Consider the following 25,976-nt stretch of genomic DNA (forward strand, 5'->3'; position numbering starts at 1 on the left):
ATATATATATATATATATATATATATATATATATATATATATATATATATATATATATATATATATATATATATATATATATATATATATATATATATATATATATATATATATATATATATATATATATATATATATATATATATATATATATATATATATATATATATATATATATATATATATATATATATATATATATATATATATATATTATATATATATATATATATATATATATATATATATATATATATATATATATATATATATATATATATATATATATATATATATATATATATATATATATATATATATATATATATATATATATATATATATATATGGTCAGGAAAGCGAAAGTGGTCAGGAAATTTTCAGATGAAGCTAAACAGATTGCAACACTTCATTTTTATGATAATAATAATTTTCGAAGCTTTTGGAAACAGAATGAAAATAAAATTTTTGCTGATGATACAGTTTTAATTAGTTAATACAGATAATCAAAACTTTTCAAAATCAGTTGAAAAAATAAAGCTTAACCTTGTCTCTGTCTAATGATTTTATACAGCATTTTCAGCTTTTTGGGAGTATTTTGATGGTTTGTATTACTTCAGACCACCAATCGTCGTAGCTGTAACATATTGCAAAAATAATGCAGTTTTAAATTCTACATAAAACAAGAATAATACTGTTGCTAATAAACACACAAATATTTGTAAGACAATTTAAAACGTTTTATTTCATAAATACCGGAGTTATATAGTTCAAGCAAAGAATAGCCCATTCATATGAACTGTGCTCTTTTGTCCTAAATGAGGTACGAATCATGGCCACTTAACTTCCTAATTAGTCATTTTTTGACATAGAGTAAGCTCATTGTGATTAATAGAGGAACATTGGACGAAATTAAAAATATAAAAGTGGAATAAAGTACTAAGTACCTATAAATTATCAGAAGAATAAATTTTTATTAGGGAAAAAATGATGGAGAAAAAGCCAAGACTTTTCCTTAGTGACAGAAGGAGAAATTACTTTTAGAACTGTCACCCCATTGAACTGGCAGAATAATTAAAGGCTAATATGTAAGACCTTGATTAAGAGTGCAAGAGCTTTGGTTGTAATTAAAATCGTTCTTTTTTTAAAGTTTTGACTTGCTCATTAATTTACTGAAAAAGAATTTAATTTGCCAATTAGAGCAAATTAATGCAAATTGCCAATTATTGCAATTAGAGCAAATTTTTAGTTTGTATGGGCAAACTATTTACAAGTGATCGGGTGGTCTTACCATAGTTTTTAGAGCTTAGATAAGATATCAGAATATACCCCAGAGATATTGAAGGTGAAATATACTTTCCCAAGAAACTTAGAAAGACCATTTAAATTCTCTCGTTTATGTGGAAGATATATTCTGGTTTAATTAAACATACATCATTAAAAGTGTCATTTTGTATTTTTCGATTAAATGGAGCAGTATATTATTTTAAAGATAAAAAAAGCGATCCGTAAAAATGTTCTCGCATGCCTGATTAGAAAACCTTAAAAATCAGCTCAGAGGAAGTATCATTTGAGGAATCTGATAGCTTGGGAGTTTTCTGTTGCAACACGCCTAGATTGAAATCTGCCGACACAGGAGACATAACATTTACTCTTTATATACATTGATTCACACAGGAATTGAGCCACTTTGCTGAACAATTAGTAGCAGATTGTACATTTCTTTATTTTAAATTTACCTCTCGTTAGATTTTTGAACTGTTGAAACATTTCAGATCGCCTTTCAATTTTTTTTCCAAATTGGCTTTGGGAGTTCCCCGTGCTGCTGGGAAAATTTGATAATGTGTCCTTTGCTTTTGAGGTGGTGAGCCAACACTGAGACTCGCAAAATGGTTCTTAAGTTGTCGAATGCCCTTAAGCATAGTTTGCTCGAAAGTTCAGAGAAGAACCTATTTGAAATATTTGAAGCTTTAAGCACCTTTATATCGGTTGTTAGAGTATGTCACTATCCCAAAGCCTGTGAAATAGCGGTGCTCAACTTTAATGGTATCTTTGTATTTCAGGTGAGGTTACCGACGAAGCCCCCTTTGTTAACAATAAAAAGGAGACATTGAGCGGATATGAAAAGAATTTATATCTTTACCATGTAAGTTAAGGTCTTTCTTCATCTGTATTTTCTAATTGAGGCGGCCCATAGATACACCAATATATCCCAGCACAGGAATTGAGTCCGCATATAAATGTAACAATATATCCGAGAGTCCTCACACAGGAATTGAATCATACGGAATAAGTTAAATGGTTTTGTAAGGTCTCTGGGAAAGTAGGGTGTTAGCTTTCAGTGTTCTGTCATTTATTGGTATCTCTTATCAGATCTCTGCAAGTTGTTGCAAGATCACTCAGTCAACTCAAAATAGTTTGGCCACACAAACTAAAAAAGTTTATAATGGAAGAGATAGGGTTATCCTTTAAGGTATTAAATCCCCTAAATGTATGAATAAATAAATATACATCTCTTTCATATGTACGTTTAATCAGTCAAATTTATGTCATTCATAAAGAAGGCGAAAAGTAATTTCACTTCAACCACTGATCTTATCAGGACTGTATCAAGGATTTTTTTTTCCATGGGTTACGAAAGGATTTTCTTCCGCTAGGGGGTTAAAAAAGGATTTTTTTTTTTTGAAGGGCTACAAGAAAAACTTTAAAGAAGCATAAAAATGGTTTATACTCATTTTTATTAGGCTTTTACGAGTGGGACAGACATTTCGAGGGGGATTTCAAAGCACCTATTCCCTGCCTTTTATCCTAATTGACCCCTATCTCTTTCAATGCCGCCTCAGAGAATAATTCCCACCGTCTCCTAACCATCCAAGTCCCACCTTGTTCAGCAGTCATGTGGGACTACAGAATTTTTTGCATTGATACGCATCCCCATGAGTTTAACGAAAATAATAAGAAACGTTGAGGATTTAAATGAATATTATTTGTCTTATGCATAAGGGGGACTGATTCCAAATTTGTGGATAAATGTTTTACAGTGACATTCATCTTTGCAGTGACATTAAAAAATTTATGCTTCTAGATAATCATGTGGAAAAATCCAAGCTTATCTTTTCGGCTCAGAAGTCGAAAGCTTATTGAACCATTTATTTATACCATTTAATGTTTTAAAACAAGATAGTTGGCTGGCTATTTAAAAACAAACTTCCCGAGATAGACGGTTTTCTTTTGTAAGTTTTGTTTCAAAGATCATGCAATGTCACAAAAGGATAAGGTTTTGGGAACTTTCGGAAAACCTAACTTCCATCACGCTATTTTAAGTTCATGTTGATAAAAGAGAGACTTCCAAAATAGTGTGCTTAGTTTTAAAGTAGATATCTTCTACATAAGCTAAAAATAGAATGGAAAAAACAGGTTTCTGCAAGTCTCTTAAGTTATATTGGAGACACTAGGGACTCATTTGAGCATTTGTCAAAATGAGATAGACTTAATAGTTTAAGATCATTTTTGTACCAAATACATTAAGGTAACATGGACAGAGAAAATGATGTTTAATTCTTTAAATTTGTTATGATAAATTCCTGGATCATTGTCGATACGTCGTTTGACAGCCAGCATGCCCGTAGTATGTTTCGATTTAGTTCAATATCTTCTCAAGATTCCCTAAAATGTTCATAATGGCTTGTAAACGTGTAAATAATGGCTTTTGATCAGCTCTGCATCTACCACAGCATTCTTTGTAAATTTCAACTTAACACTCTAAGCTGTTCCTATAATATTTCTTATACGCTCTTTTGACAACGTGCATACACATATTTTTTTTCATTTAGATCAACTTTACCCTCAATCCCCTCTTAAATTTTACCTTAATAACCTTATCCCTAGCAAAAGTGGTAGCCGTAGCAATAGCAGTAGTAGTACTTGTAGCAGTAGTAGTAATAGTAGTAACAGTACTAGCAGTAGTAGGTGTAGTAGTTGAGGTAATACTAATAGTAGTAGCAGAAGCAGTAGTAGAAGCAGTTGTATTAGCAGTAGGAGTAGTAGAAGTAGTAGCAGCAGAAGGGGCAGTAATAGTAGTAATAGTAGTATTAGCAGTAGTAATATGTACATACTGCTTTTTGGTCAGCTGAGCATCCCACTCGTAATGCCCAAAAAGTCATAACTCAATATACCAAACAGTTGCTAAACCGTTCAATATCATTAGATATTGCTGATACACTATTTTGACAACATTTATGCAAATAGTGTGTTCTCATTTAGCTCAACTTCTCCCTCAACACTTCCTGGGATTATTCCCTTACCACCCTTGGCTCCGGTCGCAATCACGGTAAAAATAGTTGTTGTTGTTGTATTAGTAGTAGTAGTAGTACTGTAGCAGCAGCAGCCGTAATAGTAGTTGTAATATCAGTAGTAGTAGTAGTAATAGTAGCAATAGTAGCTGTAATAGCAGTTGTACAGTAGTAGTAGTAGAAGCAGTAGTGGTAATAGTAGTAATAGTGATAGTAGTAGTAGTAGTAGTAATAGTAGTGGCAACAGTAGTAGTAGTAGTAGCAATAGTAGTAGTTGCAGCAGTAGTAGTAGTAGCAGTAGTAATAGCAGCATGCACGTACTGCCATTTCGATCAATTAATCATCTGCATAATTCCTGGAAATTCTAACTTAGTACCCCAAACCGTTCCTGAGATGTGCCCTTTGGAAAACCTCCTTACAGATAGTGTGTTTTGATTTAGTTCAACATTCCATGAAAGCTTCATCTGTATACCCTTGTCCTTCTCTGACAGCCTCGTCTGACCCCAAGAGTCAAACATACCCGGCTTTCCCGATAACAAATATGATAGGCTCCATAAAGAGTGATGTGGTCACTTTGTGTTTTAGGATTTGTCGTAAAAACATTGAAAGAGACTCAATCGACTGGAGATTGAAGGGGATTCCCCAAACACACCGAATCAAAATTTTTAGAGTTATTTTGTTCAGCATAGTTGAAAGGTCCTTAAAATATGTCTTTGACACTACCCCCCCCCCCTCCACAGCCTCAGAGCCAGGGGTGTAAGTTATGTCCTGAGGGCATGTAAGATTTTTATAGAAAGAATGATCGTATAAACCTTGGGGGGGGGGGGCTGATTGGATTGGTTATCATAGGCTCGGAAGTTTTAGTTCTTAGTTCGGCATCGTCTAAAGATCATGTAATTATGTCTTTGGGGACGCCAACCACCTCAGAGCCCCAGAACAAGGGCTCTAAGTAGAAATTTTAACTAAATCAAAAGACATTACGTGTATGCACATTCTCAAAAAAAAATATCTCAAGAACATATTTGAGTATTAAGTTAGAACTTTCATAAAATGCTTAAAGGGGAAGATTAATCAAACAGTTCGTGGTAACGAACTGTAGTAAGGAGCGACCCAGCTCAATAGTAACCAAAACTCTAAAAAATGGAACTTTGATACCAATACCTACATCAAAAGAATCGCATTTTAATACTGATTTTAAATGTATAAGTTTCATCAAGTTTAGTCTTACCATCAAAAGTTAAGAGCCTGAGAAACTTTGCGTTACTTTAGAAAATAGGGGGAAACACCCCCTAGAAGTCACGAAAATCACACCATCAGATTCAGCGTATTAGAGAACCCTACTGTAGAGGTTTCAAGCTCCTATCTACAAAAATGTGGAATTTTGTATTTTTTGACAGAAGGCAGATCACGGATGCGTGTTTATTTGTTTTTTTTGTATTTTTGTTGTTTTTTTTCCCAGAGGTGATCGTATCGACCCAGTTGTCCTAGAATGTTGCAAGAGGGCTCATTCTATCGGAAATGAAAAGTTCTAGTGCCCTTTTTAAGTGACCAAAAAAATTGGAGGGCACCTAGGCCCCCTCCCACGCTAATTATTTTACGAAAGTCAACAGATCAAAATTCTGAGATAGCCATTTTATTCAACGTAGTCGAAAAACCTTATAACTATGTCTTTGGGGACGACATACTCCCCCACAGTCCCCGTGGGAGGGGCAACAAGTTACAAACTTTGACCTGTGCTTACATATAGTAATGGATATTGGGAAGTGTACAGGTGTTTTTCAGGAGTATTTTTTTGGTTGGGGGGGGGGGAGGGATTGAGAAAAGGGGGATATACTGGGGGAACTTTCCATCGATAATTTTTCATGGGGGAAGAAAATCTCCATGAAGGGAGCATAGGATTTACTAGCATTATTTAAAAAAAAACAATGAAAAAATAAATATGAAAAAGTTCTTTCAGCTGGAAGTAAGGAACAGCATTAAAACTTAAAACAAACAGAAATTATTACCCATATGAGGGGCTCACCTCCTCCTAATACCTCGCTCTTTACGCTAAAGCATTTTTAGTAATTTCAACTATTTATTCTACGGCTTTTGTGATTCTGGGGTCATTCTTAATGAATTGGGACAAAATTTAAGCTTTAGTGTAAAGAGCGAGGATCTGACAAGTGGGCGAACCCCCTCATATATGTAATAAAAATATGAGAATACAAAAGTTCTTTACGTAAGCTAATTTATAAGTTACGTAAATCTTTTACTAATAAAAATATTCGTAAGAAATTAAAAGTTCTAGTTGCCTTTTTAATTAACCAAAAATCGGGAGGGGCAACTAGGCTTCCTCCCAGCTCTTTTTTTCTCAAAATCATTCGATCAAAATTATGAGAAAGCCATTTAGCCAAAAAAAAAAAAAAAAAAATGCAAATTTCGTTTTAATTATTCCTCTGCGGAAAGCCAAAATCAAAACATGCATTGATTCAAAAAACGTTCAGAAATTAAATAAAAAAAAACAAGTTTTTTTAACTGAAAGTAAGGAGCGACATTAAAACTTAAAACGAACAGAAATTACTCCGTATATGAAAGAGGCTGCTTCCTCATCAACGCCCCGCTCTTACGCTAAAGTTTTTTTTACTGTTTTAAAAAGAAGAATTGAGAGAAAGAGTCAAACTTTAGCGTAAAGAGAGGGGCGTTGATGAGGAAGCAGCCTCTTTCATATACGAAGTAATTTCTGTTCGTTTTAAGTTTTAATGTCGCTCCTTAATCTCAGTTAAAAAAACTTGTTTTTTTTATTTAATTGACTAAAAAGCAATACGCCCATGCTGCTAGTAATACTACTACCGCTGTAGCCTTTACTACTACGACTGCTGTTTCTTTTACTACCACTTCTATTGCGGCTATTCGTAAGGCCAAGACTATTAAGATGAAAACCAGAAAAAGGACATGAATATACAGGTTATCAAAAAGTTAGAGCAGTAATGTCATAGCAGCAGCTAATTGTGTTTAGTTGAAACTTCCAGGACTTGGTGAGAAAGATGTTGAAATCACTAAAAAGTAATAAATATACTACTAATTTTACGACTACAGTTACTGTAACTAATGACGCTAAGGGCATTAAGGTAAACCTTTTAGGGAACGTTTAGGGGGAGTTTCAATTAAAAGAAAAAAATATATGCATACAGGTTTTTAAAAGAGTATATAAGCAATAACATAGGCAACACCGCTCTATAATAGCTAGAAATATCATTCCAACTTATAAAGGAGCTAATTTGATTCTAAACTAAAGGTTCTAGTCCCCTTTTTCAGAGTAAAAAGAGATAAGAGGGTATGCAGCTCTCTTAGCAAGCCCATTGATTTTCCAGTCACATCCAATAAAAATTTTGAGACGGCCATTTTTTCAGCATAGTAAAAAAGCCCAGCTAATATTTTTTTAGGAATATTGGGTATATCCCCCCCCCATAATTAGGCAATTTGCCCATTATGCTTTAAAACTAAATGTTGCTTTATAACTAAATCAAAAGACAATGTGCATATGCTTGCAAATAAGCTCAGCAATATATCGAGAACGACTGGCAGTATTAATTTGAAGTTTTCGGGCTACTACTATTACTACTTTTGCTCTTACTGTTTGAATAAATTAAAAGAGCATAGTTGTATCCAGGTTTTCAAAAAGCATACACGTAATTTTCTGGGAATGATATTAATTTTTATTTTTTAGGTCAACTCGAGGAGGTACAAACTTAAATTAAGCAATACTATTTATGTCAGGATCAAAAACTTTTGAAAAAGTTTCTTCAAAATAGACATTCCAAAGAAAAACTGTGGATTCTTATGCATTCCAAGCGCAAAACGACCACAAATAAAAATAAATAAATAAATGAAACTAAAAAAACATAGAAATTACAATAAAAAACCAAGTCAAACTCAAAAGAAACAAAAATTAACATGGGTATTGCTTACAACCCCGATAGTATGCCTTCCATTGGTCCGGTCACAGCCTTTTCCCATTGTACTATTGGAGTTACTAACTTCTTGCATTCCCTCAGTTGGTCAAGTCATAGCCCTTCATTTTGACGATACACTCTTAGCTGTATCTTAGCTTCTGGTGATAAGAGGTATTTTCTGGAAACATCGCTTGCCAGATGGTATTTCTCGGTGAAATAATACAACAAATGCTGCGACAGACCGTACTTTTCCTTTATCACAGCTCCGGGTAATGGATACAATGGATACATTCTAGCTTTTAAAAAGCTTTTCCAATGATTTTATGATATATATGTCTGATATAGGAATTGAAAACGAGAACCTAGATTTCCTATGGTAAAAGAAAGACATCTTAGTTGACTGAGCACATAAGTCATTTATTATATTATGTTCTTAGATATTCTCAGCAATCAATTTATTGTTTCTGAGCGATAGCAAAATGGTGATAAGCGTCGCTATATTGTAACAAGTTAATTATACAATTGATTTCTCAATTAGAGTTGGATATATGGTAAATGCTTTCAGTGATTAGTTTCTGGGTGCCTTTTTTGGCATTATTCCGAGAATACGGATACCACAGTGATGTGAGATGTTTGCTGGACAGACATGTTTTTCTTTACAGTCAATAAAACCTGTTTTGATCTCTCAAAATTTTTTGGCTACAACCGGCGAGATATTTCTTTGTAATGTAGTGGTCCTGAGCACACCGGTTTTCTATTACCGGGGTTTGTGCATGAGTTTGGGGCCCAACGTTTTTATCCATGGTCCCATGTCCCCCTCTAAGGCCCCCAATGTCATTTCACCCAACTGTCCCCCCAATTTAGTCTTTTAACTTAAGATTTTTGGGGGGCATAGAATTTTTTTTACCCAAGAACGCAGTCGTATCGCCCACAATTGTCACAACCTCTGGTTAAAGCAGATTGGTTTCCACATCATCTCCTTGAACAAAAGGACATGTTTCGAAATGTATCATGTTCATCTATAGGTACATCCCTTTTTCCCAGTTTTCAACCACACCTGCATAAAAAGCACACTGAACCTGGTCACTGTGGCCAACAAAGAATCCATCCCTTGCAAGTTCTTTGGTATCAATAAAATCGTTTGACCACCTTCCATTAAATGTCCTTAGTCTAACATCCTCTTGTTTAAGGGCACTACCTTTTTTGAAAGTTAAGGTCAGGAGGTCTACCTTGGTGAATATACAAGGAAATTAATATGGTTTTGACGTTACCTTCTTGATTCCACGTATTCCACACAAATGTCATAGCCTCCAGTTAAACCAGATCAATAAGTTTCAAAGATGTTTGGTGTTTTCGATTGTGAATATATTGGTTTAAGGAAGTCCTCGTGTGGTGTAATTTTTTAGTGTGCGTTTTTGTTTCACAGTATGGACTTTAGTGAATTTTCATGCCATCACTGGCATACAAATTACAATATACATTTCTAGGATAAAGACTTTGAGACGTTTGTTTGTATGCTTGTTTGTCTGACTGCGTGTTTTTGTGTGTTTTTGTCTTTCTCTGACTGTTGGTCTGAGCTTCTATTTGCCTGTCTGGTCGTCAGTTTGCCTGTCTCTGCGTCTATTTGCATGCCTGTGTGTCTTACTGTGTGTGTTTTCTTTGTCTCTCTCTCTTTCTCTTTCTCTCTTTCTCTCTCTCTCTCTCTCTCTCGCTCCCTCTCTCTGTGACGATGTGTCTCAGTGTCTGTTTATCTGTCTCTGCGTCTGTTTGCATTCCTGTTAGTCTGGCTTTGTGTGTATTTGTGCTTGCGTGTGTGTTTTGTCTCTCTCTCTGCCCCCCTCCCCCTCTCTCTCTCTCTCTCTACCTCTGTTTCCCTGTACCTGCGTGTCTGAGTGCTTGTTTGCCCTTTTCAACGTCTATTTGAAAGTCTGTGTTTCTGACTTTGTTAAGTTGTGTTTATTTTTGTCAATCTCTCTCTCTCTCTCTCTCTCTCTCTCTCTCTCTCTCTCTCTCTCTTTCTTTCTCTCTCTGTGTCTGAGCGTCTCTTTGCCTGTCTCTGCATCTGTTTGTATGCCTCTTTATGTGACTTTGTGTGTGTTTTTGTCTCTTTCTCTCTCTTTCTGTGACTGTGTGTCAGAGCGTCTAAGTGCTTCCGTTTCTATCTGTTTGCATGTCTGTGTGACTAGTTTTGTATGTTTACGTCTCTCTCTCTTTTTTTCTCTATGCCTGTATATCTGAGTCTCTGTTTGCCTGTCTCTGCGTCTGTTTGAAGGTCTCTGTCTGACTTTGTGAATGGTGTGTTTTTTCGGCTTTGTCTCCCTCTCTGACTGTGTACTGAACGTCTTTTCGCCTGTCTAAGCGTCTGCTTGCCTGTCTTACGCCTGTTTAAAGGCCTGTGTGTCTTAATTTGCGTGTTTGTGTGTGTTTTTGTCTCTCTCTCTCTTTTTGTCTGTGTGTATTAGCTTGTGTTTGCCTGTATCTGCTTCCGCTTGCTTGCCTTTGTATCCGACTTTTGTGTTAGTATGTATGTTTTGGCCTTCTCTGTCTCTGTACCTGGGTCTCTAAGTGTCTGCTTGCCTGTCTCTGCGTTTCTTTGTATGCCTCTGTTTCTGACATTGTATCTTTGTGTGTGTTTCTCTCTCTATCTCTTTCTCTCTATCTCTCTGTGCCTGTGTGTATAAACGTCTGTTTGCCGGTTTTTGCGTCTGTTTATATGCCTTTTTGTCTAACATTGTGTGTTTTAGCATGTTTCTCTCTCTATCTCTATATCTCTTGCTCCATCTCTCGTTCTTTGTCTCTCTCCCTCTATGCAAGCGTGTCTGAACGTCTGTTTACCTGTCTCTTTGTCTGTTTACATGCCTTTGGGCCTGACTTTGTGTGTTTCTGTCTCTCTCTCTCTCTCTTTCTCTCTCTCTCTCTCTGTGTTCCCCTCACTCCCTTCCTCTCTCTCTCTATCTCTATCTCTATCTCCCTCTCTGTCTCTCACTTTCTGTCTCTATGACTTTGTGCCTGAGTGTATGTCTGCCCGCCTCTGCTTTTCTTTGCATGCCTGTGTGTCTGACATTGTGTGTGTTTTGTCTGTCTATCTTTCATTGCTTGTGTGTCTGAGCGTCTTTTTGTCTGTCTCTGCATCTGTTTGTATGCCTCTGTGTATGACTTTGTGCTTATGTGCTTGTGTTTCTCTCTCTCTCTCTCTTTCTTTTTGTGACTTCTTGTCTGCCCGTCTTTTTGCTTGTCTCTGCGTCTGTTTGCATGCTTGTGAGACTGGTTTTCTGTGATGGTTTTTGTGCCTCTCTTTGCTCCTTTGTGTTTGAGCGTCTGTTTGCCTGTCTCTGCTTCTGTTTGCATTTCTCTGTGTCTGACTTTTGTGTTTATGTGTGTGTTTTTGTCTTTTTCTATCTCTACCTATGTCCCTGATTGTCTGTTTGCATGCCTTTATGTCTTACTTGGTATGTTTGTGAGTTTATTTGTCTCTCTCTCTTGCTCGTTCTCTCTCTCTCTCTCTCTGCCTCTGTGTCTGGATGCCTGTTCGCATGTCTCTGCGTCTGTTTGCATACCTTTGTGTCTAACTTTCTCTGTCTCTCTCTCTTTCTCTCTCTGTCTCTCTCTCTTTCTCTCTCTCTCTCTCTCTCTCTCTCTCTCTATATATATATATATATATATATATATATATATATATTTCTGATTGTGTGTTCACAAAAATTTTAAGTACCAGCAACCCCCACGCCCCCCCCCCCCTGCCCAAAAAAATATAATAAAAACTCAACTCTCAAACCAGGCATTTTATTAAAAACTTGTTTATTATTAAGTGAAAATCACGTGTATACATACAAGATTCGTTGCTTATGGCCATTCATTAGCTACTTGGTGTGGTCCCAATTCACACTATGAACTTCGATCTTCTTCTCATAATGACTTATGCCCTTAGTCCGAGAGGGAATGTATCTTAGAATACGAACACTAAAAAATCGTATCTCGTTGTCGTGATTATTGATCTTATACAGATATTTGGGACACTCAAAGTCTTTCAAATCGAATAGTGGTATATTTGGCTCGCACTTTTCGCTTAAAAGTTTATCTCTAGGAAATTTCCTTTAATAAGCAACGCCTCAACTAAGAAAACTGCATTTATCCCTCATGTCAATGGATTTCACTGATACCAGAGAACTTTGCAAAGGCTGTATTCTTTTTTGTTGGCTACAGAGACTACTTCAGTGTGCCTTTTGTGCAGGTGTGGTTGGAAACTAGGAAGAGGGGGTTTATCTATAGACGAACATATGATACACTTTGAAGCATGTCCTTTTGTTCAAGGAGATAATGTGGGAAACGTTTTAGTGAAACCTTCTGCTTTAACTGGATTTTGGAAATTTATGAGTGACAAGTTTGACACAATCCTGTGCGTCAAAAAGAAAGAAAGTCTGTCCCCAAAAAGTTCTCAGTTTAAAAAATTCTAAATTCAAAAAATCAAAGTCTCTCCGAAAAAGTCAAAGTTAAAAGAAAATGGGGAGATTGGGGAAAATTTCATTGGGAGGCCCTGGAGGGAGACTTGGGTACAAGGATAGGAATGTTGGGCCCAAACTCATGCGCAGACCTCAATAATGAAAAACTGGTCTGCTCAGGGCCATTGCAGTACAAAAGTGATATCTGGCCGATTGTAGTCATTAAAATTTTTGGAGATTAAAACAAGTTTCATTGACCATCAAAAAATATGTCTGTCCTCCTAGCATTTCAAATCACTGTGGTATGCATTTTCTCGGAATAATTCCAAAAAAGCACCTGAAAACAAGTCTCTGATAGTTTTTACCATATATCCAGCTCCAATTGAGAAATGGATAGCGCAATTAACTTGTTAAGAAATAGTGACGCTTAACACCAGTTTGATAGCACTCAGAAAGAATAAATTGATTGCATAGAATGTATTTATAAGATACAATATCATCAATGACTTGTTGGCCTAGTCAACTAACGTGTCGTTCTTTTACCATAGGAAATCTTGGGTCTTACGTTTGATTCCATTAGCAGACATAAATATAATAAAGTCGTGGAAAAAGCTGCTTAGAAGTTAAAAAATATGACGTTGGAAAAGAAAGTATGTCGTCTTACATAATTGTAGATAACAATAACGCCCTTTCTTACTTTGGTTAAATATTTGGTATTTAAAAGTATCTATCATTGGAAGCTAAGAAAACGCAATGGGACGGGCTCTCGTAGTATCAGTTGTATTGTTCCACCGCGAAAAAGCATCTGGTAAGCAATGTTTCCTGCAATAATTTCTTCTGCAATTACACCAGAACAGGGTTGTGACCGGACCCATTGAAGGAATACTACTCTCATTGCCTTCTTAATACCAGAACATAATTTATATTCTACGGAAGGCAAAACATATTTTAAATGTCTTCACTTTTTTTTACTTTAATAGATAAAAAATTATTAAAACTTTAAGGAATAAACATTAGTATATGTATATTAAACTGATAATTAACGACCTTGTGTTTTTTTTTTAGTAGAGTGTAAATTATATTCTGGTCTTGAGAAGGCATGTCTTTGGAGAAAAAGGAGTTTGGGGGGAGAGGGTGGCTGTCTTCCAATAACATTTGACTCTTATAAAAGCACTAAAAATGTCAATTTCCAGTCTAATGAGCCGTTTCCGAAGTTTCTACGACAACTCCTTCCATACAAAGTGCCTTGATGAAAAAAAAAATACATACAGCCCATTTCGCTCTTCACTTAGGTAGCGCCATTTCGCTGCTTGTAACAACTTCTAAATTTTTTCTTACTAGATCATTTAAATAATCCTTATGGAAGATACATTCTACATAGGCGTAAGTTTTTCCTCTAAATATTTCGTCTATACCACAAAAAAAAACAAAAAAAAAAAGAAAATTTACTTGTAAAAAATGTTGTAACTAAAATCCATTGACTCTTTTATGATGGAATTATGTCAAAAAATGTTTGGATTGACGCAAAAGAAAAAAAAGAACAATGGAACTAAAGTCCACTGTTTAATACGGCTATTTTGGACAATAATCTCTCTTTTCTCTGTGCTTCCATGCTCACTACGACAAATTAATGATGAACTATCTAGTTTTCCTTCTTCCCTTCTATTAACTGAAATTCCACGAGAAAGGAGAAGGCATTTGGATGGCCTCAATTAGTAATCCAATTTTGCTGGAATAGTCAATATTACAGCGGATCTCCACCGCTCTTTAAGTCTGTGAAGGATTGAAAATAGTTTCCTCCAAGGGGCTATACACTAAGTTAATTTGTGCGCATTGGACGCTTGGGGAGGCACATATCTATGGATGAAAGTGAAATAATTTTAAAGAGACTCCGTACAATTCAAAAAATAAAGCAATAACAACCAACCTTTGAGTATTGGAATTTATAAATCAAAAATTCTGTTAGTTTCAATCACGTATATTTTCCTGTAAAAAGAACGAAACATATCTTCTTTGAATAAAAATGTTAATGATGTGAAAGTTTGTATAGATTTCACTATAAAAGTACAAATTTCAACCAATTAAAGAAGTAAATACAATATTGAATACAATATCGAATAAGTAAATTGTGTTCCTTGTCGATAGAAGCTGAAACTCTAAGAAATAAAATTCCAGTAAAATTAAAAAGAAACTAACTAGAAAAAAAGAAAAAAAAAATTATGAGAAATGTCAAACTAAAAAACAGTAGGAATTAACATGAGTAGGATTGATAACCCCCGTGCCTTCTCAAAGCTAGAACATAATTTGCACTTTACTGAAAACTAAATACATTTTAAATGTTTCTTACTTTTTACTATTTTCATTATCAGAAGCATACAAGTCTCAAGTTTTTAGCTTCAAAACTTATCATTAAATTGATTGACTTATAATTACCATTCAATTGATGTATTCTTCTTTTCCGTTAATTGATACATTTTTACAGGAATCAGGAGACCGTCCAATCATCTCATCAATCCTCCAGTCTTTCCAAAACTACAGCGCCACCACCCCAGCTCCAAGTGAAGTGGAGGCAGCACAACCATCGTCAAAAAAGGCTGGTCTAGGATGGATGTCAGGGGTCTACTTTCCATGCATGCAAAATATTTTTGGAATTATTCTTTTTATCAGATTTACATGGCTGGTGGGAACTGCTGGTGTTATTCAAGCATTTTTCATTGTTTTTGGATGTTGTTGTGTGGTAAGTTTTTCCTTTTACCTATTAGACAGCTTATGTACTGGAAATAAGAAAGTAGATATGAAACGCCTGATATCAAAATACTTCACAGAATATGCTGTCAGTAGTAAAAATCTTTTTGTGAAGTTTCCATTTTCCGCATTTTATATTGTTTTTTGATGTTGTTCCGTGGTAGATTTTTCCTTTTATTTTTTAGACATCTCATGTATCGGAAACAAGAAAGTAGATATGAAATATCTGATATCCAAATACTTCACACAATATGCTGTCAGGAGTAAAAATCTTTTGTGATGTTTCCATTTTTGTATTCTTATTGTTTTTGGATATTGTTGTGTTGTAGGTTTTTTCTTTTATCTGTTAAACATCTTATGAATAGGAAATAAGAAACTAGATATGAAACACCTGATATCCAAATAATTCACACAATATGCTGTCAGAAGTAAAAATCTTTTGTGATGTTTCCATTTTTGCATTTTTATTGTTTTTGGATATTGTTGTGTTGTAGGTTTTTCCTTTTATCTGATAAACATCTTATGAATAGGAAATAAGAAACTAGATATGAACACCTGATATCAAAATATTTCACAGAATATGCTGTTAGGAGTAAAAATCTTTTGTGATGTTTCTCAGATGCCATTAAGTAGAAACGTCACAAGGGCCATAGGTGTCTAAGATAAATTGCACACAGATATATAAATCGATTTCCTTTAAAACAGGCAAGGCGCGTTTCCGCCTTTCCGTTGTAGGTGAAAAGAGGAATCAGCGTTGCCTCCTTAGGAGTCACCTATTAAAAGTGAACTCGTGTCCGTAGTAACTGAGAATTTATAACAGGCTTAAAAAAATCACTGTCATGCGAGGAAGAATCATCATTTGAAGCTGATTCAGGGGTGGTAACTACTATGTCAATTAACCCTGATAATAAAAGTTGGTCATGAAAGCATAAACTTTTGAGAATTCCCTTGCCGAAAATCCGAATTAGAAGAATTAATGTCTTAAATACCCCTTTAAGCATTAAAAGCCTAATAATGGCACGAAGCATAAATACATTACTTATGTTATTGTTTGGCTTGTAATGCTTAGAATGGTAGCTACGATTTTTTGGGAGACGTCTTACTTCTTTTGGAGATATCTATTTCTATCCATCTTCAATAAGTATTTGTTTCTTAAGTAAAGGGTGCTGCCATTGAAGCTGTTATTTCGATATGATGCACTCATCCTTTTTTGGTGTCTCCATCTTACATTTCATTGTGCTATTTTGCACTATTTTTAGAACACTGACCAAAAACGTTTCTAAATCCTTTCTAAGACCACCCTGTAGATTTAAACATTTGATGTATTGAGATCCCTCACAGATAGTCCATCTTCTAAATATAAGATAAATCCGCTCTCATATAACTCTGTGTTCTAATGCTTATAAATTTAAGACATCGTTCTTTTTCTAATTTTCTAGGACAGAATAACCAGACCCAGGATTATCTAATTAGAGGCCAAAAATCTTCATTGATCGCCAATTTTGTTGAAATTTTGGCGGTTTTTGATTTCAAAGAGTTCGTGGTAACGAACTGTTAGTAAGGAGCAACTTGGCTCAATAGTAACCCAAACTCTAAGAACGGAATTTCGATACTAATATATACTTCAAAAGAATTAGATTTTTATGCTGATTTTAAATATATAAGTTTCATCAAGTTTAGTTTACCCATCAATCGTTACGAGCCTGGGAAAATTTGCCTTATTTTCAAAAAAGGCAAAACAATCCCTAAAAGTCATATAATCTTAATGAAAATTGCATCATCAGATTCAGCGTATCCGAGAACCCTACTCTAGAGCTTTTGTGCTCCTACCTGCAAAAATTCGGATTTTGTAGTTTTTGCCGGAAAAAAGATCACGGATGCTTGTTTGTTTGTTTATTTGTTTATCCCCCCCCCCCCAGAGGTGATCGTATCAACCCAGTGGTCCTAGAAAGTCATAAGACGCCTCATTCTAACAGGAATTGAAATTTTTAGTACTATTTTCAAGTGACCAAAAAAATTGGAGGCCAACTAGGCCCTCTCCCACGCTCATTTTACCCCAAAGTCACCAAATCAAAATTTTGAGATAGCCGTTTTTTTTAACATAGTCAAAAAAGCTAATAACTATCTCTCTGAGGACGACTTAATCCCCTTCAGTTCCCGGTGGAAGGGCTGAAAGTTATGAACTTTGCCCATTGTTTACATATAGTAATGGTTATTGGGAAGTATACAGACGTTTTTAGGAGATATTTTTCTGGTGCTGTGGAGGGGGGGGGGTTAAGTGAGAGCATCTTTGCATGGAGGAACTTATCATGGGGGCGAGAGTTTCCATGACGCATGAAATTCCATGCGCTGGATTTTCCAGCATCATAAAAAAAAAAAAATGAGAAATTAAATAAAAAACAAGTTTTTTTTTCAACTGAAAGTGAGAAACAACCTTAAAACTTGAAATGAAGAGAAATGTTACGCATATTAGAAGCTTTTTCCCCTCACCAATACCTCGCTCTCTACGCTAGAGTGTTTTTAGTAATTTCAAAAGAGCAATTATTCTAATTAAACGGCCTTTGTAATTCAGGGGTCATCCTTAAAGAATTGGAACAAAATTCAAACTTTAGTGTAAAGCAGCGAGGTATTGACAATGGAGCGAACTCTCATAATATACGTAATAAAATAAAATACGAATATAGAGGTTCGTTACGTAAGTTAATTCGTAACTTACGTATATATGTTACTAATAAAAAATTGATCATCAATAAAATTAAAGTTCCAGTGGCCTTTTTAAGCATCGAAAAAAATTGGAGGGCAACTAGGCCCCTTCTACCACCCCTTTTTTCTCAAAATCGTTCGGTCAAAACTTCGAGAGAGCTATTTCGCCAAAAAAGCAAAAATTAATATGCAAATCTCGTTTTAATTATTTATGTACGATGAGCTTTTTTAACTGAAAGTAAGGAGCGACATTAAAAATTAAAACGAACAGAAATTATTCTGTATATGAAAATGGCTGTCCCCTCCTCAACGCCCTGCCCCTTACGCTTAAATTTGACTTTTTGTCAGAGTTCGACTTTTTAAAACAATAAAAAAAACTTTAGCGTAAAGAGCGGAGAGTTGAGGAGGGGACAGCCCCTTTCATATACGGAATTTTTTTTGTATGTTTTAAGCTTTAATGTCACTCCTTACTTCCGGTTAAAAAAAACTTGTTTTTTATTTAATCGAGCATAGAGTTTGAAGGAGGCTAAAAAGACTTTTACTTGTATGGGGGGCATGGTTGCCACCTGCAGCACTAAAGTGATGTTTTTCCACTATTACAGTCAAATTTGTGATTGCAGCACCGAAAATCACTGTGTAGCACGTACATTTGGGTATTTGTAGCACTTTAGGAACTGACCGTGGTGGCAACCCTGATGGGGAGGGGAGCATGTTAAAATGATAGTTAAAGAGCACTTTTGCGTCACTATTGTCCAAGTTTCTTTTTTCTTCACGAAAGGTGAGACTGACAATTGAAATTTAGTCTTCTGCCAGCCAGGACAAAAGTAATATCAAGAAACTATCTGGATTTCCTCAAATCAGGATTCTTAATTCTCCTAAAATCGGATTTATACATTATGGGAAATATCCTCTGATATAGATCTAGGGTTAGAACTCTGGCATAAAAATAAATGCTAATAAGTCAAAAACTTGAAGTGGGACCCGTTTGCAAATACGCTAAATCTTAAGGGCTTTGATTTTTGCCTAAAAAAGACAGCTCATTTCTTGAATTTTACTTTAAATATTGTTCTGTTGCAATTCTAAACTCTCTACTTGTAAATGCAGAAATATACTCTTCCACTGAGAGAGCATCTTACTGATCTATTAACTTGCAAGAAATTTTTAAGTTTGATTTAGTTTCCTGTTGATTTTTACTATTAGATAACGCTGTGAAATGAATAAATTTTGAATTTTTCATATTAGTTCAAAAAATTATAGTAGTTTCATTTTATAGTTTTAAAACAGGGATGAATTGTAAATATGCTTGAATCTTCAAAAACTACAAATTTATACTCTTTTTAGACAATGCTTACTGCCATTTCTATGTCTGCTATTGCAACCAACGGAGTAGTTCCTGCTGGAGGACCGTATTATATGATATCAAGGAATCTAGGTCCAGAACTTGGTGGGGCAATAGGTCTTCTATTTTACGTTGGTACCACTTTTGCAGCAGCCATGTATATTGTTGGAGCGGTTGAGATTCTAATTGTAAGTACAGTCTTCTACTTTGTTGAAGGTTATCATACCTTGGTTTCTCAATGCATTTAGACAAATGTTTTCAAAAATAGGTCTTGTAATGCCCTTAGGTTCTAAGAAACAATAATAAGCAGTTGCATAGATTGACCTATTTTCAAAATAAACACCGTATGCACAGTAGAATTCATGTCCACATGAAAAGACCTATGGTTGTGGGTGCCAGTAGGAGACACAAATTTTAAGGTGGCCAGGACCATTATCCTCTTCCCTTAAAGTTGAAATATTGGTAAATTCAAGAAACAAGGGAGGATATCTTAGAAATAAGAGGACCCTAGATATTTCTACTTGTTTCCCTCAAAAACTCTTGCGTTTAATAAAATCCAATTCTGAAACACATTTTTTACTTAAAATTACGAGCTGATATTCTGTTCCAAATTCATAGACTCAAGCATGTTTATTGTTTAAGTATTTCAGTGCAAAAAAAAAAGGTTTCAAAAACGCGTCCTATCTACAGTATAAAAAAAGCCCAAAGAGCTTTTATGCAATTTAGTATCTCTTTTTGGTGAGTTTACCTCTTTTTGGTGTGCACCTCTATTTTACATATTAAATTTAACATATTCGTAAAGAGTATACTTATATAATCTTTGGAAATAGACAAACTTTTTTGGGTTCTTTTAACTTCACTTTTATAATTTCATGTACAATGGTCCTGGTCACTCTTTACTTGCCATTTTTTTTTACCGTAAATATTTGGTTGAAAAACCACCCTCAATTTAGAAACTAGATCTTCAGTGCCAAAGCTTCATGAAATGGTGGAGTAACTGTGACCCATGAACCATAGTTACTGCACTATTTTGCAGCTATTTCTTGACTAAACCATTTACAACGATGTTTCACAGCTATTGCAGCACATTACTGCTGTATATCGATGGTAACTCTTACGACAATATCTCCGTGATAAAAACTTACATGTGTTTACCAAAATGTGAAAATATGATACACCAAAAATGAAAAACAAAATAAAACCTAAAAGATCACTCGGTATTGAGCTTGTTAAACATTTTAAAAATATCTTTTTAAACGCCCTTTAAGCTTTTTACTTTTGAGCTTTTTAAACAATCTATAGTAAACAATGTTATATAAGCTTTGCAACTGTAACAAATCTGAATAAAGACATTAATAAAGACATGAATAAATTGATAAATTAATAAATATAACATTGATAATTTTGATCAATTGATAACATTGATAACATTGATTGATATATAATATTGATTGACATGCAACTAAAACTGTTTGCACATTTTTACCATGTTGAACTGAGATTTGATGAATATACGAGGCTCTGGCTGAATATACAAAAAGTAGATCAAGCAAGGACAGCTGCAACCACAAATGACAGTTGCTTAAGTTTGGCATAATTCAGTTTGTCCACACAGCAGTGAAACTAACCACAAGCACGCTAGAATATACCCTCCACGTCCAACTGACTAAGATCAGACCAGGATCGCACCATAGAAAGTCACAACTACGGGACTAGTTCGTACTTCCAGCCAGGTGTGGCTAGGCTTTGACAGCTCTTCCGGCAGGTGTGCAAGTGATGAGAATTTGTAACTGTTCTTCCTCCTCCTCTAAAAGAGTCAAATACTGAACCCTCAAAATACATAAGAGCTTGTTTACCTCCCTCTCCTAAAGATCTTGAATTTGTGCTAGACACTGAAAGAGTAAAGGCATCTACGACTAAAATAACTCAAGCTCTTACCTATCTTCTGTAATTTTAGATGTATAGCTGGTTCTAATTTTCAAATAATCTGAAAATAAACAATGCAATTTATTTACTTGAACATTTGCTGAATTTCCGCTGCAACAAGAAGACGTTCTAGGTGTAGTAATATTAACTTAACTCTTAGTGTGATACTTGCCAGATGAGAATCTATTTCTAGGGCCCAAGCGATTCTTCTTCTTAGATTTTAGGATTTTATAGCTTCTAAATTTTCTCGCGGCTTACTTTTCACAAATTTTAATTTATGGGGTTATCAGTTCTGGTAGTAGTCTTGGCAGCAAGAGTTTAGGTCTCCGTTATAGTCCCATCAAGGGCCAAACTAATAACTTGTCGTCTCCGAATAGGCTGAGAGGAAGTCGTGAGAAATGGTTTAAGGGAAATTAGAGCCTATTGGAGGTTGTAAAGAGAGAGGCTTTAAATTGGTTTGGATGGAGCAGGAGCGTGCGTAGGTGTGTTAGCCTAAGTGGATTTTGTTATGCAGTGAGTAGTTAGTGGTAGTACAAGCTAAGAATACTCCTGTCCCAAAAAAGATTGGAATATCTATTACCACTCCTTTCAAAAGTGCTACTAGAACATTTACTCTTTATTACCAGCAAGTTTGGGTGATATAAACTAAATCCTCTGCAAGATTTGGGTAAGATCCAACTATTTTGATAATAACTAGTATTCTAGAACCCCTCTCTTGCCCACCAATTTGGAATACATTACATAATTTTAATACTTATTATTGTTTCCCAATTTTACTTCCTAATTTGGTTGACACGATATATTTGACAGAAATTTGAAAGTTTGCTCTCCCCAGGAATTAGGATTTTGGAGCCCAGGCTATATCTTTGTATAATATTTATTTAGTAAAAGAAATTATCAAGAATTTTGGCAAAATTTAGTGAATATTTTCTCCACCGATTCCTTATCCCCATGTTTAGAAAATTGGCATAATGGCTCAGAACTCAAATGAGTTTACGAAGGAAAAATTTGACAAAGCTGAACAATACTGAAATTTTTCAAATAATACGTAAAGAAAAAAAATCGGAAAAGGGTCTTATGGCTATCGATATTTTGAAGTATTAAGCTCTTCCCATGTCTGTATGGGTTCACAAAAGCTTTATAAATGTTGATTGATAAAAAAAAAAAAAAAAAAAAAAAAAAAAAAAAATACTAACTTGCATTAGAGCCGACAGGTTTTCTTACTTCTTCCCAGTGCAAAATTCCCTGCCCCTGTGTCCCTACATCAACTTCGTAATCCTTACCGAATGTATCTTTTTGATATTGTCAAGGAGTCTTCTTTAAGCTCTTTAATTAATGGACTGTATGGTCTTACTTCTTATCTAATACATTAAATGGAAAATATACCCCAAATCTTTTGAGAAAGCAGATCCATTGACGTTAGAAAATTTTGGTAATTATTGATCTGTTATGAGAATTGAAGGTTATGTCCTAATAAATAATCCCATAGAGATCGGGAATTATAGAGAATTTCAAATCCAATCTCTAACTTATTTAGCTGCTAGATTAAGTTTTACAGATTCGAAACTGGGAACTTTGAGAAATTAATTTCTGCTTTATAAGCTTTAATTTCGGATATGAGGAAAGGATCAAAACTTTATGAGCGATGAAAAATTATCCTCTAGACCACCAAGAAATTTATTGGGTAAATGATCTATATTCTGCCCCATTGTAGTGTTTTCAGTGGCGAGGACTAGAGAGAATAACTGTAAGGACAATATGAAGAAGGGAAGTACGAACAAGAAGCTTTTGTACCAGGACAATTCATCTCTGCTCTTGCCTTCTGGCGACGCTGCTTTTGGAGGATAGTGAGATCGATCAGAGAACAAAACTTACTTGTTGTTCAAGATTCATCAACGATTGCAAAGGAAGCTGCTCGAATTTTGATAGCCATTTAGTAAAACTTAAGCTACATTGCACGTACACACGGCATCGTGCAAATATGGGATCTACAACAATGGCTCATTTCAGAAGCTTTCTGACAGTCCTTCACAGGTCATTGTAGGATATAATGGGAGCTAATTTAAGTGGAACCCTTACACAGCCTGTGGTTGGCGAAAGTGTGATCTTCTGTTTCTTATTCTCTTGTGACTTCTTGCTGCTACACTGTTTTAACATTATTAGTCATAATTTGTTTTCTTTTAATTCAATTAAAAAAAAGTTATTTTTTTTAAAATGGTTTTTCAAGTTAAGAGATCTTCAGAACCAATTCACTGCTCACACAAAAGAAAATTCCACGATCTGGAAAATGTTTATTTTGCTAGTATATTCAGAAGCATTAAATCTCATTTCTAATGCCACTTTCCTAAGATTAAAATAGCAGAAAATTAATTTTTGGATATGGTTGAAGAAAATGGGAGTCAAATTTCGAAAACTGATAATTCCATTTTGAATCCTTATATATTTTTATTGTAGTTCTTTATGGTAGTGGTGGCCAAATTTGAGTGGAAGTGGCCAAGTTGAAAATTTTAATTTGAATCCTTAGGTATTTCTATATCACTTCTGTTTTTTTTTATTAACACCTGAGTCGCCAAAAACACTGCGGTTAAATCTCTTTATAATACACAAAAGGTATCGCTTACATTCAAAGTAAGTCCTGATGCATAAGTCTTTTTGCTTGTTTGATAGCCGAATTTTAAAGGACGTTAAATTTCCAAAAGCAAAAACTAAAACCCTTGAAAGAACCTTTTCGATAATCTTACATTTAAAGGCACTTCTTCATGATTCTTTCAGTTTTAGCTTAAAAGTCTATTTTTTCCTATTTATGCTTGCCCATCAGCTGAATAATCTTTCTAATTTTCTGCTCCTACATCTCGAGAAAACTTTCGTTTGAAGAAATAATGGTCTCATAATTCCTCGCTCGAAGATTAATATCTTTCAACGAAGGAAGCTAAAAGTTTCCTAGAAAGCTGTTAGAAAGCCACGAGAAAATTTCCATCTTAAGACTAAAAGTAAGTAAATCGATAGGAAGTAAGACTTTGAAAAGTCAAATGGTAATCAATGTCTAGTAGTCAGTTAAGAGCCGAAGGGCATCAATTTCAAACTACTTTCCATTCTGTCTTTCGAACATCGTAAAATTATCTTGTGTTCTCCTCTCTGCTCTGACAAGACAATTTCTTTTGAAAAAATATGTATAGAGAGGGTGAGATGAAAATGGAGATGCAATGTTCCATGTTGAATAGGGAAGCGTATACAGTTTCCAAATTTCAAGAAAAAGGTTTGGAAAAGATAAAAAACTTAAATTGAGATAAAAGAAATTGTAAATAGGGGAGTAAAAAGTAATTTTGAAAGAAGATTAAATTATTTTCAAAGCATACTTGCATCTTAAGACTAAAAGTAAGTAAATCGATTGAAAGTAAGGCTTTGAAAAGTCAAATGGTAATCAATGTCTAGTAGTCTGCTAAGAGCTGACGGGTGTCAATTCCAAACCGTTTTCATTTCTGTCTTTCAAACATCGTAAGATTACCTTGCGTTCTCCGCTCTGACAAGATAATTCTTCTTTGAAAAAATAAGTACAGAGAGGGTGAGATGAAAATGGAAATAAAATGTTCTATGTTGAATAGGGAAGCATACACAGTTCTCAAATTTCAAGGAAAAGGTGTAGACAAAATAAAAAAACTCAAAGGCAATAAGAGAAATTGTAAATAGGAGAGAAAGAGAAATTTTAAAAGAAGATTAAATTGTTTTCAAAGCAATGGTGTAACCAAGATTTTTATATAGGAAATGGAGGAGGGTAGATAAAATACTTGATGAAGATGTAAAATGGTTTGTACCTTAAATGTGCTGTAAGGGTCATTGGCTTTACTGCTTCAATCGTGACATCTGAGAAACCCGAAAACTTCTTTCTTAACCAGTCGCAAATCAAAGTGGAATATTTACTATATTTTATTTTTTTTTTATTTACTCTGTATTTATTGGATTCTAATATAACAAAACGACCGATTATGCTCCAAAATATATTCTAGCCATTCTAATTTTCTCGTTTTAACATAAGTCCGAAGTTAAAATCAATAATATGTTACATATCACTCATAAATGTTGAACTTTTTATCAACAGGCGTGACCATATTGGCTGTTGGGGGGGATTATACTCATCTTTTTCATAAAAATTAGCAAGAACACAATATGCAGGATTTGGGCTGATGCCTAAATCCATATGAAGAGGCTTGGTACCCCATTGATTAGAATTTAATTCCGTATGTTTAACAACATAAAGCAAAAACATATTCAAAAGGTTTACAAAAAACAGGTTAAAGGAAAAGACTGTAGTAAATTCTTCCCCCGCACAAGAATTGAAATGATTACCTCATACAAAAAAGATCTAAACTATGAATAACAGGATATCATATCCTTACCTTAGACCTTAGCTACTCCCGTGCCTCTAGAGGCACACAAGTAGTTGACTATTAGCCTCAAACCCTTCCTCAAGTGAGTCGCTGCGTAGATGTACTCCCACTCTCGGATGCAACTCGTCTGTAGGACTCTTCTGTGACATTTTTATGTTCTGTGAGCGTGTTCTTCCTCGGTGATGGATACCTTCTAGCTGCTAGTGCAGGAG

At 34.8% G+C, this 25,976-nt stretch overlaps 1 protein-coding gene across 3 annotated transcripts in view; it reads left to right on the forward strand.

The window, feature by feature from the left end:
• The window catches only part of LOC136028281 (solute carrier family 12 member 6-like), a 240,876-nt gene that overhangs the window by 15,168 nt on the left and 199,732 nt on the right, over positions 1 to 25,976 (forward strand). For all 3 annotated transcript variants that reach the window (XM_065706024.1, XM_065706023.1, XM_065706025.1), the window contains exons 2-4: positions 2,064 to 2,146; positions 15,149 to 15,403; positions 19,456 to 19,641. In XM_065706024.1, coding sequence (XP_065562096.1) covers positions 2,064 to 2,146; positions 15,149 to 15,403; positions 19,456 to 19,641 — 524 coding nt within the window. The remainder of the gene's footprint in view (positions 1 to 2,063; positions 2,147 to 15,148; positions 15,404 to 19,455; positions 19,642 to 25,976) is intronic.

Source organism: Artemia franciscana, chromosome 6, assembly GCF_032884065.1.
Source record: "Artemia franciscana chromosome 6, ASM3288406v1, whole genome shotgun sequence".
NCBI classification, from domain to species: Eukaryota; Metazoa; Arthropoda; class Branchiopoda; order Anostraca; family Artemiidae; genus Artemia; species Artemia franciscana.